A 16,008-nucleotide genomic window follows, 5' to 3' on the forward strand; every position below is an offset into this window, starting at 1 on the left:
TATATATATATATATATATATATATATATCCTTTTCTGTATTTCATTTTACACAGTTCCTATAGTTTTGTTTTTGAATTTACTTATCTTTTGCAATATTTAATCTGCTGTTAATCTTGCCTAGTATATTGTTCATCTCATGCATTGTAGTTTTTTCATCTCTAGAAATTTAATATTCTAGGCTCCACCTAGGCTCCTCCTCCATGAGCTGAGGCCTTGAAACTGAGGCATTAAACTGGGTCAATCATAGAGCTCACCTCACTTGTTTTCTTTCAGAGATCTTTTGTTGTTTGATGTCTAGTGTCTTACAAACTGTTGTTTTAAATATTTTGTCTGTTTTTTATTATTAAAGGAAGGAGAATAAATCTAGTCTGTTTTTGTATCTCCCATGTCTCCTCTTAACTTTTTTGAACATATGGAATAGAGTTATAAGACCTGTAATAAGGCTGCAAACTTTAACATCTATATCAGATTGGTTTCATTTGATTAATTTATCATTTAGTGATCTGTCTTATTTTCTTGCCTGGTCATTTTTTATTGAATGAAATACATTATGAATTTTACTTTGTTTGTTATTGGGAATTTGAATGTTCCTATAAATATTTTTGAACAGATAGTTTATTTGGAAACAGTTTGGAACTTCTAGGTCTTGTTAAGGTCTGTTAGGCAATTCTAGAGCAGTGATCACTCTAGAGTTTATTATGGCCCACTGTACTATTGAGGGCAAGACCCTTCTATATACTCAGTCAATTCTTCCTTTTCTTTCAGAAATAATACACAAGAACAGATGTACTTGACCAATACTATTTTATTGACTACCTAGAGCTTTTTTTCTTCTCTGTCTCTGTCTCTCTGTATAGGGAGTTGAACCCAGAGGCACTTTACCACTGAGCTATATTCCCAGTCCTTTTAACTTTTTATTTTAAGACTGAATCTCACCAAGTGGCTTAGGACCTCACTAAATTGATGAGGCTGACCTCAGACATGGAATCTTTCTGCCTCAGCCTTCTGAGTTGCTAGGATTAACAGGCATGCACTACAGTGCCTGGCTCTACCTAGAGCTTTTAAGCTCATGTTTGAATTTTCGTCTGCTTTCTGTTTTTATAGGTGTCCTTCAAGTAGTGAAACAGAGTGTCCAGATCCCAGTTTTTGTGATGATTCGGCCACGAGGAGGTGATTTTTTATATTCAGATCGTGAGATTGAGGTGATGAAGGCTGACATTCGACTTGCCAAGCTTTATGGTGCTGATGGTTTGGTATTTGGGGCATTGACTGAAGATGGACACGTTGACAAAGAGTTGTGCATGTCCCTTGTGGGTAAGAATTTGTATAATGAGAGGAATAAATCTCTACTGATTGTTGTATTTATGTTCCTGATGCAGAAAAATATCACAAAACTGACTTTTCAGTCATACTTGCAGGCACTTATACTAACCCACCTAATTTAACAGTACTTATTTAGATGTTTATGGTGGAGATAGTGAAGAGTATCTGTGACAAAACCCAGCTAATTTTCCTCAGTTGCTGTAGGTCTGGTTCTGGTCTTGTTCTCATAAGGTTTAAGTGATATTCACTGTTAGTTTCTTAACCACCGCAACAAAACCTTCAGAAGTTATTGCATTCAATGAGGATAGAGAAAGTTGGAGAGAATAGAAGCAAACTACTATGCTGCTTGGCCAACATTATTTCTTGAAGAATCTTTAGAGGGGCAAATAATAGATATAATGCTATTCTTATAGTTGCCAAATCATGCAGTTTTATTTGGTGCCTTTGAGTTGTAGATGATTATATTTTATATAAAACAAGAATTTATTAGAAAATTAGGATTTTTAACTTGAAGGCTACCCTCTTATTATCATTGAGTTCACTATCTCTTACTTCTTAGGAGAAGAAAGTACAAAAAATTTTCACCTTACAACCATACATGGAGAATCCTATAGTAATCAATGATGACCTTTTCTATTCATCTTGTTATGTGACTTTCTTTTTATAGCTATTTGCCGTCCTCTGCCAGTTACTTTCCACCGAGGTGAGTAGTTTCCATTTTATAAGCTCTGTTGAATAGTGTCAGTTTTCTAACTTCACCAGAAGCTACAACCTTTTTATGGATCACAGTTCTACAGTGTTACTCAGATCTTAGAATGAAAAGTTGTAAATTTATAGATATACAATGTCTACATAATTTCAAGGCCCAATTATAAAAATTGTTAAAAGTAGGTATGTAGCTCAGTGGTAGAGCACTTACCTAGCATTTGTAAGGCACTGGGTTCGATTCTCAGCACCACATATAAATACATAAAATAAAGGTCTATTGACAACTAAAAAAACAAAGAAGGTAGTTGTAGAATATAATAGAGAAGAGGGAGATAGTAATTATTACCTACAAGGGCATGTATTCATCTGGGTAACAATTCTGAGATTCATTTTAATTAGATTATCTTAGGTTATGTGCAGTCCTAAAAAGAATAAATCACTGTTAGCCAGTGAAATAAAATGTACCATCTGGCTTAAACCAGAAAAAATGAAGCTATGGGTGAGGTCAACTTTCTAGAGAATTCATGTGGGGAAAGAGGGTGAATATATGAAGAAGAATTAGATATTTTTTGGAAAGAGGAAAGAAGAAATAGGTGCTAAATGGTCAACAAACAGATGTCCAGTGAGATATATGAAATTACTTTTCATGTTAAATATCTTGTCTGCATCATTTAAAAAAATGCTTTCTATTTAAAATTCAGGTGATTATAATTCCAGTGTACTTTGGCTAAATGTTGGTGAAATGGAAATATAAGGGTCACTTTTGCCTTAGAGGGCACTGCCCTTGCACATGGAAAAAAAAGCCTTTAATCAAAGAAAAAAAAACTAAATTTATATTTTTACCTGATATATTTGAGAAGTTTTTCAGTGCTTTTTTTCCTTTTAAGTAAACGTTCAGAGATTAGGCTTAAAGTGAATATCAGGATCTGTATCCATTTATAGAAATTAAGTATAAAGTGTATTTGTTATTCTTGTTTCTTTTTGAAATGTATAACACTATGAGAAAACTGTTTTCTTTGACTTGATGTTATAGCAATTCTTCTTCTAAACTAGCAATAACTTAAAGATGTTAGGGTGTTTAAAAATCTTCACCTTAAGGCTGACACACATAATAAAAAGTTATTAATACATGAAAAGCATTTTAAATTAGTGGACATTCATCTGAAAAAATGTATATTTAAAATTTTGACGTGCCAAGTAATTTAGAAAGTAAACTAGTCACATATATTTTTCTGCTCTTAAACTAAGACAGTGACTTTTTCTTTTATCCAGTAATATTTTCAAAGATTTATGTAAATTTTACATTTTCCTCTATTCCACATTCTTTCCCACTCATTCTACATTTTTTCATTCATTTATTTAATAAGACTATGAAAGTATAATTATAGGTGAGAAAGTGCTGCCACCAAAAGAAGAAAATCTTTCTAGTTAGATTTTGCTGAAGTAGCTTTTCTGTTTTGAGGTTTCTAGGTCATTTTCCTCTCAGAGGGTTCTGAGGAGAGAGGTTTCTTAGAAAGCAGAATGGTATTGGGCAGGCAAGATGACACAAACTTATAATTCCAGCAAGTGGGGAAGCTGAGGCAGGAGGATCACAAGTTCGAGGCCAGCCTCAGCAATTTAGTGAGGCCCTAAGCAACTTAGCTAGACCCGGTTTCAAAATAAAACATAAAAATGGCTGGGGATATGACTTAGCAGTTAAGTGCCTCTAGATTCAGTGCCTCTAGATTCAATCTCTAGTACTTAAAAACAGAGAGAAAGAGAGAGAGACAGAGGGAGAGAGAAAGAGGAGAAGGAAGGAAGGAGGGAGGGAGGGAGGAAGGAAGGAAGGAAGGAAGGAAGGAAGGAAGGAAGGAAGGAAGGAAGGAAGGAAGGACGGAAGGAAGGAAGGAAGGAAGGAAGGAAGGACTTGAAACTTCATATAATCTGTTGAAAGCAATTGTCCTTATTTGGTCACTTATCTATTGCACTTAACAATTTTACCATATCTGAATGCTTACCTGTGCAAATTCATTTAATAACTTTCTTAAATAAAATCTTAAGTAAATTTGTTAAGAAAAAAGTTTGTAATTATTGAAAATTGAAACTTTTCACTTCTGCATTTAAGTAAATATACCTATTAAAATGTATCCTAGTAAAATGGTCATGCATATTGCCTGTATGTTGGTAAATTGGCTCTTTGGGAAAAAAAGCTCTAATTTGTATTTTCTGATTTCTGTGGTTTGAGTACTTGGGTAATTTCAAGATGCCAGTGGACTAACGATCTGATATGCAAAATTCCTGAATATTTGATAGTTGGCTTTTGAAAGCCTGAATTAGTTAGGTCCAGCATACCACCATATGTGTACCGTGTTTTAAATAACACCTTATTTGAAAATACGTGTTTAAAATTCAAATTAATTTTATTTCTTTCAGCTTTTGACATGGTTCATAATCCAATGGCAGCTCTAGAGACTCTCTTATCCTTGGGATTTGAACGAGTACTGACCAGTGGATGTGACAGTTCAGCATTAGAAGGGTTACCTCTAATAAAGCGACTCATAGATCAGGTACAGACAATTTCTTTTCTTTCTTCCTAAGACCATTGTGGTTACTTCTAACATTTTGTCAGGATGTGAAATTAAATATTACCGACCTTATGATTACTGTATAGGAAAAAGCAAACAGACAGTGATATATTTATGTAATTCATATTTCTTTCACAAGTGGACTTAATAACCAAATTTCTTCAGATCAAATTGTAGACAGTGTCTATAGATCTGATTTAACTTGGATAACCGTAGCAAAGTTTATCTTTTCTGTACCATAAGCATTGTCTAGTTTTAAGCCACATCTTTTCATTGCCAGCCCATGTATACCAGAGGATCCCATAAATTTATGAAATAATTATTATCTGTAGTAAATTCTAAAACTAAAATTATGTTCTTCTTTCACTTTTCTCCATCTATCAGTATAGGAAGAAATATATTTTTCTCTTGTCCCAGTTTTCCTGATGAACTGTCATCATTTTTAGAGTAGTCAGATATGCCTTTGTAATTGAAGTATGTCTCTGTTTTTCTGACACCATTCCAGAGGCATTCTAAGTTAATGAGTGTAGACTTTGAGATGAGAGAATTCTATATTTGAGACTCAGGTTTGACACTTGTTTGCTGCATGACGTTGAATAGATTACTAGCCTAAAATTCTCATTTCTTTATGTGTGAAATTGAAAAAAATTAATTTTTTTGTACCAGGGGTTGAACCCAGGGGTGCTTAACCACTGAACAACATGCCCAGCCCTTTTTATTTTTATTTTGAAATAAGGTCTTGCTAGTTGCTTAGGGCCTCACTAAGTTGCTGAGGCTGGCTTTGAACTCATAATTCTCCTGCCTCAGCCTCCCAAGCCACTGGGATTACAGGCATGCACCACCATGCATGGTTAATTCTTTCTTTATAGGGTAACTGTTATGATAGAAAGATATATGTAATATCCTTAGCACAGTAAAGCATATAGTAAGTAATTCTTAGTACATGTTAGTTTCCATTATTATTACTAGTTTTATTAATAATATTATTTAGCATTTCTGTGTAGACATCTGATTATTTTTACTTATCTATAGCCATAAAAATAACTTTAAGAAATTTCATCTATGGATTTGGTGTGGTTCTGCTACTCTGGAACATACTGATTTTACAGATATTTATTAAGTATATATTAGATGCAGGTTATTTGTACTGTGGTGGTGACCACGAAGTGTGTGTGTGTGTGTGTGTGTGTGTGTGTGAGTGTGTGTGTGTGTTATAGTCACTGCTCTTACAATCTAGTGATCACAGATACTTTTTAATAGAGACCTATAACAAAAGGTGTTATGTGAGCACATTGGAGAAAATAAATTAACTCCAGATTTTTTGCAGCAGGGAGGTTGGCAGTGATTAGGGGAAGCTTCCCAGAAGAAAAGGTATCCAAACTGCAATGTCTTACTCATTTTAAAGTAGGACATTTTAAAGTAGGTGGAGTGGAGGAATTGTTTCATGCAGGAAAAATTATATATGCAAAGTCCTGGAAACAAAAGCAAGCATAACTCAAGATGCTGAAGAGTGACCGAATCATTGAAGATGAAGAGAAGAATGATATCCAGAGTTCTGAAAACCTTATTAAATTGTGTTTATATTTAATCCTTGGTGCATTGGGGAAGGGTGAAGCATTTTAAAATAGTTTTAAAAGGTTACTCACTAAGAATAGATAATAATATATAATTGTCATGATCCTATATTACATTTCAAAGTGTGTGTGTGTGTGTGTGTGTGTGTGATGTTAATCATTGGTTGGTAGGGAGCTGGGTTAGATATTTCATATTACTAACTTTCCTTCTTGAAGTTACTACCTAGCAGTATAATATACTGGTTAAGCCATAGGATTTAAGATTACAATCCTGGTTTACAGGTTTACATCCTGGTTTTGTCACTTATTAACAATGATATGAGTCAAATTAACTAACCATACTAAACATTTGTTTCCTCATCTGCAAAATTAGGATGTATTATAATAGCACCCATCTCCCAGAATAGTTATGAGGGATTGCTTCAGATAATAACATAATGTCTGACCCTTAGTAAGTATGTTACATTGTTAAATCATAGTGATAGCCTTAGGCATATAATCTTTTATGGAAGACAAAAAAAAGTGAGAGAATTTATGTCTTTAAAATATCATTTGTCATTATTTTGGAAAGTCTTCATTTGGAAAAACAGGTAAATGTGACTTTTTCCCTCTTCAAATTATTTTTGCTTTATAAAGAGTAAATGTTTTTCATAACCCACTTGAATCAAAGTGTCGAATATGATATGTCAAGAAATTTGTAATGTTTTGAACAACCCACAATAAAACATTAAAAAAAAAAAAAAAGAGTAAATGTTTTATGAATGATTTGCTTTTAGCACATTTGAGAGTATGAAACATCTTTTTTCCACTTGATTTTTTCTAACAGTTATTAAATTCTGTGCAATAGCCCCTTCTGTTTACTCTCTATTTTATTAGTTTGCTTTATTTTTCCCTTATTGTACTTACTGCTACCTGAAACTTTAGTACATAAATGTATTTATCTGTTTTTCATCTTCCTTAAATGTACAAGAGGAAAGTAGGAACTTTATTCCATGTCAGGAAGGCAAAAATTCTTGTACTCTTTTGTGTTTAGTTCCCAGGGGCTTGCAAATTAAACTGATTAAATACAGATTAGCAGGAGAAATAATGAATCTGGATTGCATACCTAAGTGTATATATTCTTATGTGTATGTGGAAGTTAACAAAGAAATATAACTCAAAGTGATGGTTAGAATTTGGAGGTTATATTATAAGCCATCTTAATAGGTGAAAAAGGAGGAAGAGAATGTTCTTATGGTGGAAAAAGTGACTATATGGCAGGATAAATAGGCCCTTAGGAGAAAAGATGGGAGATATGATTGTTTTATAATAATTTCGGTCCTATTTTCCAGAATGATCAGCAATTAAATTAATTCCTATAGTCTCAGTTAAATGGACCTAGAGAATTTAGTTGATACAGGATTTAAGTGGATTTTCCCCCAGTAACTTAAAATTATGTTATGTTTACTTTTCTAATAAAATCTTGTTTAAATTCAACTACTTTCATCCCATTGCATAAGGTATTTTTTTTTTTTTCAGTAAGGCTTTTCTTCAGGTGGTGTATTTTTCAGTATTTGTTTTGGAACCTCTTATTCTTTGTGTTCATAATAGTATGAGTTTATAAAGTAATACAATAAAATAATCTTTCTTGATAGAACTTATTATGCGGGACATCTTACTTTTCCAAGATTCTTCCCCCAAGAGAAGATCTTTCGACAATTAGACATTAATAGTTATTTTTAAAAATAATATACTTGACAGCTTAAACCCAAAGGACTTAAAATCAGCATACAACAGTGATGCTGCCACATCAATGTTTATAGCAACTCAGTTCACAATAACAAAGTATGGCACCAACCTGGGTGCCCTTCAACAGATGAATGGATAGAAAAAAAAAAGTGGTATATATACACAATGAAATATTACTCAGACATGAAGAAGAATGAAATTATGGCATTTGCCTGTAAATGGATGGAACTAGAAAATATGCTAGGTGAAATAAGCCAGTCCCCAAAAAACCAAAGATTGAATATTCTCTCTGATATGTGAATGCTAACCCATAACAAGGGAGGGTTGGGAAGGAAGTATAGAAGTTCATTGGATTAGACAAAGGGGAATGAAGGGAAGGGGGGGGGATGGGAATAGGAAAGATAGTAGAATGAGTTGGACATAACTTTCCTATGCTCATATATGAATATACTACCAGTATGAATATACTTCATACCATGTTCAACCACAAGAATGGGATCAAATTGTAATGGGTTGTATCTCATGTATGTGTAGTATGTCAAAGTACACTCAACTGTCATGTATATCTAAAAACAACAAATAAAAAATAAAAATAAATAAAATTCCCCCCCCAAAAAATAATATACTTGACTCATCTTTCTCTTCTTACTGCCTTATTATCACAATTAAGAAAAAGATATAGCTGGGCATGGTGGCACACAACTGTGATCCCAGTGGCTCGAGAGGCTGAGGCAGGAGGATCACGAATTCAAAGCCAGCTTCAGAAACAGGGAGGCACAAAGCAACTGAGAGTGAGACCCTGTCTCTAAATAAAATACAAAATAGGGCTGGGAATGTGGCGTAGTGGTTGAGTGCCCCTGAGTTCAATTCCCAGTACCCCCTCCAAAAAAAGAGAAAGATATTACAATTTACTTATCTATTTTTTTCTTTTTTTCAGGCAAAAGGCAGGATTGTGGTAATGCCAGGTATTTATTTATCTCTTTGTCTACTAGCCTAACACCAAACTATAGTGGAGGAAGAGCAAAAAGGGCACGAAAATCTGAAAGTATGTTCAGAGAGAAGAATAAATAGTTTGATTAAAATGTTCAAGATTAGGAGATATGTGCTGGAATAAAACTTTAGGAGAAGGAGAACATTCTAATAGGGATGACCTCATTGAGGAGCAAATAAGGAAATAGATTAGGACTGGTTTCTCCCATGTTTGCTTCTCTATAGTATATAGAATTTTATGAATGTGTATGTTCATCCCTGGTGAGGTATACCAAGTTGGACTAATACTACTTCCTCAATTCCTGAAAAGTCTCTGATCATCAAAATATTTTGTTTTAAACAAAATAATTGGAGCATCTGCTCCTGATGATAACCATAAAATCAATTAAGTGCATAATGACTCATTAGAAATGAACAGATGAGGCAGTTTTGAAAGAATTAGAATAAGCAACCCAAAATCAGCATGAAACAAATATAAAGGCTCTTTAATTTTTTCTTTTATTATTTTCTCAAAATAAAAACAACAGAAAATAACATAATAAATAGTCACAGTCATTTCCTAGATTTTACTATTCTGCCACATTTGTCTCATCTTTTTTTTTTAATCCTGAACTAATCCCAACACCACCACCACTACCCTTAGTGCAGGAGCTCAAACCCAGGGCCTGCCTTATTCTGGGCAAGAGTGCTACCACTGAACCATACCTCCTGTCCGCTGAGATATTTTAAAGACATCATGACATTTTTTTATTTATGCGTCTCTATAAAAGACCCATTTACTATAACCACAATTTCATTATTACATAATACATCTATGAAAATGAACACTAATTCTTTAACAACGTTTAATACCCAGTCCATACTTGCCTTTCTCCAGTTTTCCCCAAAATGGTTTTTATAACTGATATGTGCAACCCGGATCTGGTCAAGGAACAAGCATTACATTTGGTTGTTTTCTATAGTATCTTTTAATATAGAAGTTTTTCCTTTTCTTCTTATTTAAAAATATGACTTTGTTGGGGGCAGGATACTGGAATTGAACTCAGGGGGACTCAACCACTGAGCCACATCCCCAGCCCTATTTTTTTGTATTTTATTTAGAGACAGGGTCTCACAGAGTTGCTTAGTATCTTGTCATTGCTGAGGCTAGCTTTAAACTCCTAATCATCCTGTCTCAGTGTTCCAAGCCACTGGGATTACAGGCATGCACTTCCAGGCCCAGCTTAAAAAAATGACTTTTAAAAAGTGGATACTTACCCTGTAGAGTGTTCTACTTTCTGTATTTATTGAATTGTTTATTTTTGATACTGTAAACAATATCAAAGCTAAAGCTTGCTCTTGTAGCTTCTAAATTCCCTATAAACTGGTAGTTAAATCATAAGACTTGATTAGATTCTGGTTAAATATTTGGGTAAGAATAGTGGGTGATTCAGTGTACTTCACAGTTGATCACATCAGAAAGCATTCAGTCTCTAGACTCTCACTAGCAGTAATGCCAAGACTAACCAGGGTTATCACCATAACCAGATAAAGGGCAAGTTTTAAAATAGGCCAGATAAAGATATTAACAGTTAGTAGGAAGTTTTTCACTTGCAGTAAGTCCCTGAAACAAGCAGATAGAAAGCATACATGATCTGTCAGATTGAGACCCTTTATAGACTAATCAGGGAATGTTAAAGAAACTTACTGAGTCTGTCTGATGCTTTTCTGTTTAAGGCTAAATGTATTTAGCCTTGACAACTAATAACCAGATTTAGACAATTCTTTACACAAGTGCTTGATGAATATGTAATTATTAAGTTATCTGCTTTGTGCAAGGAATTATGTGGGATATAGAGTTAAATGAGCAACTATTTATTCTAGAAATTGATAGTCTTAGGTACAGAAATAATTGTGATTAGATTAACAAACCTTACTAAGGAAGTATTAATTATGTCAGTTATAATTATACATGTATTATTAGATGTGAAAATAGAATTAATATGAAGTAATCCTTCTATTTGGGGAGCCCACAGAATTTCATGTAAATAAGTACCAGCATGTAAAAAATTCTTAGATAAATCAATCCGAAAGCCTAATGAGTTTTCATCCTTGGGAAATATAAAGATAAGTAAGACATATATAATGAAACTTACAACATATTTAGGGTCTGGTTTTCTCATTTATAAGGAAGAGAATATTGAACTAATTATTCTTTGAGGTCTCTTTTAACTGTAAAGCTCTGTTAGCCTATGTGTTGGAGAATGTATTGAGGGTTGTGTTTCAGTTTTATTTGTTAGAGGGAAATAATTTGTCTTTTAATCCTTACAAGCACATGAGGTAGGCAGTATTATCCTTCCTTGTGATTTTTTTGGTTTTTTTTTTTTTTGGTGGTACTGGGGATCGAACCCAGGGCCTTGTGCTTTTGAGGCAAGCACTTTACCAACTGAGCTATATTCCCAGCCCTGTATTATCCTTTTTTGTTGGTGAAAAAGTTGAGGCTAAGTGGATTTAAATAATTTATTTAAGGTCACCCAACTCCAAATAGCTACAGAAGTGAAGCCAGTATTCCTTTACAACTGACTTCTTAGTCTGTGTTCTTGCTAATTCCTAGGGTTCAGCAATATGAATAGACCACTAACCAAAAACAAACAAAAAACAAAAAAGCCAAGTTAACAAGTTTGAAAGAGTATATAAATATAAAAACAGATTATTTCAGCAACTTGAATAGCTTGAGGTACAAAGTACAAGTTTTAATGTCATTTTGAAATGTTTATTGGGCTGGGGATGTGGCTCAAGCGGTAGCGCGCTCGCCTGGCATGCGTGCGGCCCGGGTTCGATCCTCAGCACCACATACAAACAAAGATGTTGTGTCCGCCGAAAACTAAAAAATAAATATTAAAAATTCTTTAAAAGGGCTGGGGATGTGGCTCAAGCGGTAGCGCGCTCACCTGGCGTGCGTGCGGCCCGGGTTCGATCCTCAGCACCACATACAAACAAAGATGTTGTGTCCGCCGAAAACTAAAAAATAAATATTAAAAATTCTTTAAAAGGGCTGGGGATGTGGCTCAAGCGGTAGCGCGCTCGCCTGGCATGCGTGCGGCCNNNNCGCCGACCACTCCGTCTCTATGCGTGCGGCCCGGGTTCGAATCCTCAGAACACCACATACAAACAAAGAAATGTTGTAGTCCGCCAATAAACTAAAATAAATATTAAAAAAAATAAAAAAAAAAAAAAAAAAAAAGAACCATTTTATAAATTTTTTAAACTGAAAAATGATGACAGTACTTATGTATTAATCACAACATAACATTCATTCATTGATCATGGCATCAACAAACGTTTTTCTATTTGGGAAGTAAAGATTAATCTCATCCCTTCTTGTATGAGTCCAAGAACATTTTTACCGAAACCTCATTCCTGAGTCTCTGGAAGTCCGAGCAGAACAGTGGAATTCTGTAGCACCAGAACCCTCAAGGATCCTTTGTAGATTTCTGTCTGTTATTCCACCACCTATTGAAAAGAACAAGTAATAGATTAAGAGAACAGAATCTTGCATAAAATTTAAAGAATAACAATGACTGCTTATTCTATTTGAAAATCCCATTCTGAAATTTCTCATTGATTCAAGAATTACTCTCTCCCTAAGCTAGAATGAAATTAAAAAATAATGAAAGATGTATACTAGACTCTGGAGAATTGTTAGGGTTAGAGCCTATGTGATGAAATTACATATATCGGTTGGTTTATATGAAAAAGCTAGACATTATTGATATTAAGTTTAAAAAGACTACTCTGGGTCAAGGAAAAAATAATTCATTCCAGCCCTGCTCTTCCCTCAAACAAAATCAAATTAAAATGAAAGGTAAGGATAGCTTTGAGAAAAAAGATACAAAAGCACAACCGGAGAGATGCGTCTAAAGAGAGAACCCATAAGATTTTCTCTCTGGCCAAGACTGAAAGCGTATACTGTGACTTCATGGGAAATGTCAATAAGGCAAAGTTTTACACAGTTTATTCATCACAATATTAACTTTCTGTTTCATTTCACAGAAGAATCTGACTCCATTTTATTATGATTACATGTTTTGATAAACAATCTTTAAAATATTTATTTATAAAAGTCATATTCTGAATTGGTACCAATAATTGCAAATATGAAGTTAGCTTATTCATCTTTATATTCATGTCTTCTGATATAGCGAATGTATTCAATAAACATTTCTTTTTTTTTTTTTTAAAGAATTTTTTTTTTTTTTAAATAATTTTTTAATATTTATTTTTTAGTTTTCGGCGGACACAACATCTTTGTTTGTATGTGGTGCTGAGGATCGAACCCGGGCCGCACGCATGCCAGGCAAGCGCGCTACCGCTTGAGCCACATCCCCAGCCCCTAAAATGGTTCTTGTTCTGTCTTAAATGAGCAGGATCTTTTGAACATATTAAACCTTTTTATAGTCTTTGGTAGTCTTGCCAGCCATTGCCATTTAGTCATTCTTCCCTCACCTTTGCTCTCTTCTTTCATTTATTTTGAAATTATATTACCATTAAGAAATTGAAGCTATTATGTGATTTTTTTTAATATATAGGATTCCTATAACTTACTAGGGGAATCTTTCTACTTATAATTTGGGAAAATGCATGTAAAAGAAGGAAGAAGCTTAAAACTTACATTTCCAGATATAAAATCAAGTATACTGTTTTTTAGATTCAGCTACTAGGTGTTTCAAGTAATTAATTAATGAAAATTATTATTATGGAATATGGTAGTTCAGAGTCCTTACCTTCCCCTGTTTCTGAATCATGAAATAACCAAAAAGTGAAGTGCCAGTTGGAGTACTGACTGAACAACTTATCTGTTCCATTATTATTTCTATTGCAGAAATTCCTCTGTTGCCATGGGAGCCTCACTTTCTAATTCAGAATATTCTCTAAAGGTAACAGATGTGACCAAAGTAAGGACTTTGAATGCTATTGCAAAGAATATCCTAGTTTAGCCAGACCTCTCCATGAGACATGGATATTGCAGTATGAAGAAAGAAGAATAATCTACGATTCTCTGAGACAAAGTTTTAACCTTCTTTGGCTAGGACAGTTAGTCAAGTTTCACATGGCCATGAAGTATGTTTCCAAGAAGAAAAAGAAATTGAAACAGATACAGTCACTTCCTTTGCTTAGTCTTTCCAGCCTTTTCCATCATTATGATTAAATCTGTTCTGTACTACATTTACAGAGAGGCTTAGTCTATCCTCAATGGAACTAGTTGATGAACTGAGAAAATTCATCTGCAAGATATGAATTCAGCGTGGCTTCAGGGTTAATTCGATAGTTGTAGTATTTTGCCTTTTCACTTATAAAATTAAAAAATTTCATTCTATTATGATATCAGTCTCTTATTCTTAAATTGAATACAATCTGTACCAAATGTGAAAGGGAAGATAGTGTTTCATTTTACTTTTTCTGTCATTCTCTCTTTTTATTTTGTGCTCACTGGAGATGTTGCCTTGGAGCAAGAAGATAAGGGTGCAAAGTGAAATGGACAGTATAAAAATTCCAAACTTGGGAAATAGGTATAAAAGGTACTGGGCTCAGTATTATGTATACATACAAATATATAGTTGGACTTCATTGTGTGATTCCCCAGAGACAAAAGCAGGCCTTGTCATCTTTATTTTATTTATACAGATTAGTGAAGGTGATGTGAGTTGCTCAAGTTTAACAATTAATTAATGTTCCTTGTGAGGCATGAACATTAGGCTCCTAACTTTCCAAGATTTCGGCTTTAAGCTACTTCTGGTATGTGAATATGGTACAAAGAGCAATACTTCTAGGCAATATTCCTGGGATCGTATCCTAGCTCCTAGTTTAACAATGAGAAAGTTACTTAATTTTTGAACTTTGCCTCACTTTAAAATTTAGGATTAATAATTAAAACATGTTTTCTCATTAAATGACATGCTAAAGTTTGAGGCACATAGAAAGTACTTGTTAAATATTATTTTTCTCCTAAAGTAGCTTTCTAGGAATAGACTTTGAGAGCTTAAAACCAGTTACCCAGTATTGAAACCAGCACTAACTTTGTGCCCTTAACTATGAATATAAAACAAGAAGCAGAATAAGGTAATCTCTATCTATATTTTTCATTTCTTTCTTTTTTTTCCCCCAATACTGGGGAATAAGCCAAGGGATGCTTTACCACCCCAGTCCTTTTTATTTTTTATTTAGGGTCTCACTAAGTTGCTGAAGTTGGCCTTAAATTCGAGATCCTCCTACTTCAACCTCTGAAGTTGCTAGAATTACAGGTATGCGCTATCACGCATGATTTTTCTATAATTTATTTGTGTTTTAAAATATTTACTGGTGGTTTCATATGTGTAAGTTTCTTTTCAACAATATTATTACTCTTTTGAAGATAGAGGCCAAAATACCAAAAGTCTTCTTACTTTTTTGTATCCCCTATCACGCCTACCACATTGTGTATTCATAGTGACATTTACTTTGCCTAGCAGAAAAAGTACTGAATTGGAACTCAAGATCTAGGTTTTAGTCCTGACTTTATCATTGACTTTAGTAACTGCTAGATTTCTTCTCTTTTCCCCTCTAAATCCATCTCTACCTTTGTCTGTTCTGTATCCTAGAACAGATCATACCCATATGATCAGCATCCATGGCTCCTTTGACCTTCATATTTTTGTGGGGCTTGGTCAATAGAAAGTATCAGCAGGAGATGGGAAGGTGTTTCTCTGCCATATTGTTGTGAATTGGCTGCATCCCTTTTAAGGTCATAGATCCTATCAGTTGTTCCTCTTTAAACCCTTTCTGGGTTCTAATAACTAGACCCTCTCCCTGACCTCTTTGGGTTTATGGTTAGGAATAGCTCCAGGCTAGGCTAGGTGGCATACTACACTATTTATTCCTTGTTGGTTTTCGTAAACCATGCTCATTCCTTTGTATATAGTTCTTTATTAAAAGTCTTTTGAGATTTCCCTGTCAGGATCCTGACTAATTCAGTTTCTGCATTTGTAAATTCCTTTCAGCTTTAACACCATGTGTTTTAACCATTATACATTTTTAAAATAGAGACAAATTAGTAATAACAGTCACGTTTCATTTTTAACTTTTCTATATCCTTTATGCAAT

At 34.0% G+C, this 16,008-nt stretch overlaps 1 protein-coding gene and 1 non-coding gene across 2 annotated transcripts in view; one reads left to right on the forward strand and one right to left on the reverse strand.

Moving 5' to 3' along the window:
• Positions 1 to 9,914, forward strand: part of Cutc (cutC copper transporter) — a 19,998-nt gene extending 10,084 nt beyond the window's left edge. The window contains exons 5-8 of the mRNA XM_048807019.1: positions 1,107 to 1,316; positions 1,993 to 2,028; positions 4,446 to 4,579; positions 8,837 to 9,914. Of these exons, the coding sequence (XP_048662976.1) occupies positions 1,107 to 1,316; positions 1,993 to 2,028; positions 4,446 to 4,579; positions 8,837 to 8,896 (440 nt within the window). The 3' untranslated portion in view covers positions 8,897 to 9,914. The remainder of the gene's footprint in view (positions 1 to 1,106; positions 1,317 to 1,992; positions 2,029 to 4,445; positions 4,580 to 8,836) is intronic.
• A 1,342-nt stretch (positions 9,915 to 11,256) lies between these two features.
• Trnal-caa lies at positions 11,257 to 11,329 on the reverse strand. Its single transcript has one exon. It is a non-coding gene; the product is annotated as a tRNA-Leu (tRNA).
• Positions 11,330 to 16,008: the final 4,679 nt, after the last annotated feature.

The sequence above is a fragment of the Marmota marmota genome, unplaced genomic scaffold, assembly GCF_001458135.2.
Source record: "Marmota marmota marmota unplaced genomic scaffold, marMar, whole genome shotgun sequence".
Taxonomy (NCBI): Eukaryota; Metazoa; Chordata; class Mammalia; order Rodentia; family Sciuridae; genus Marmota; species Marmota marmota.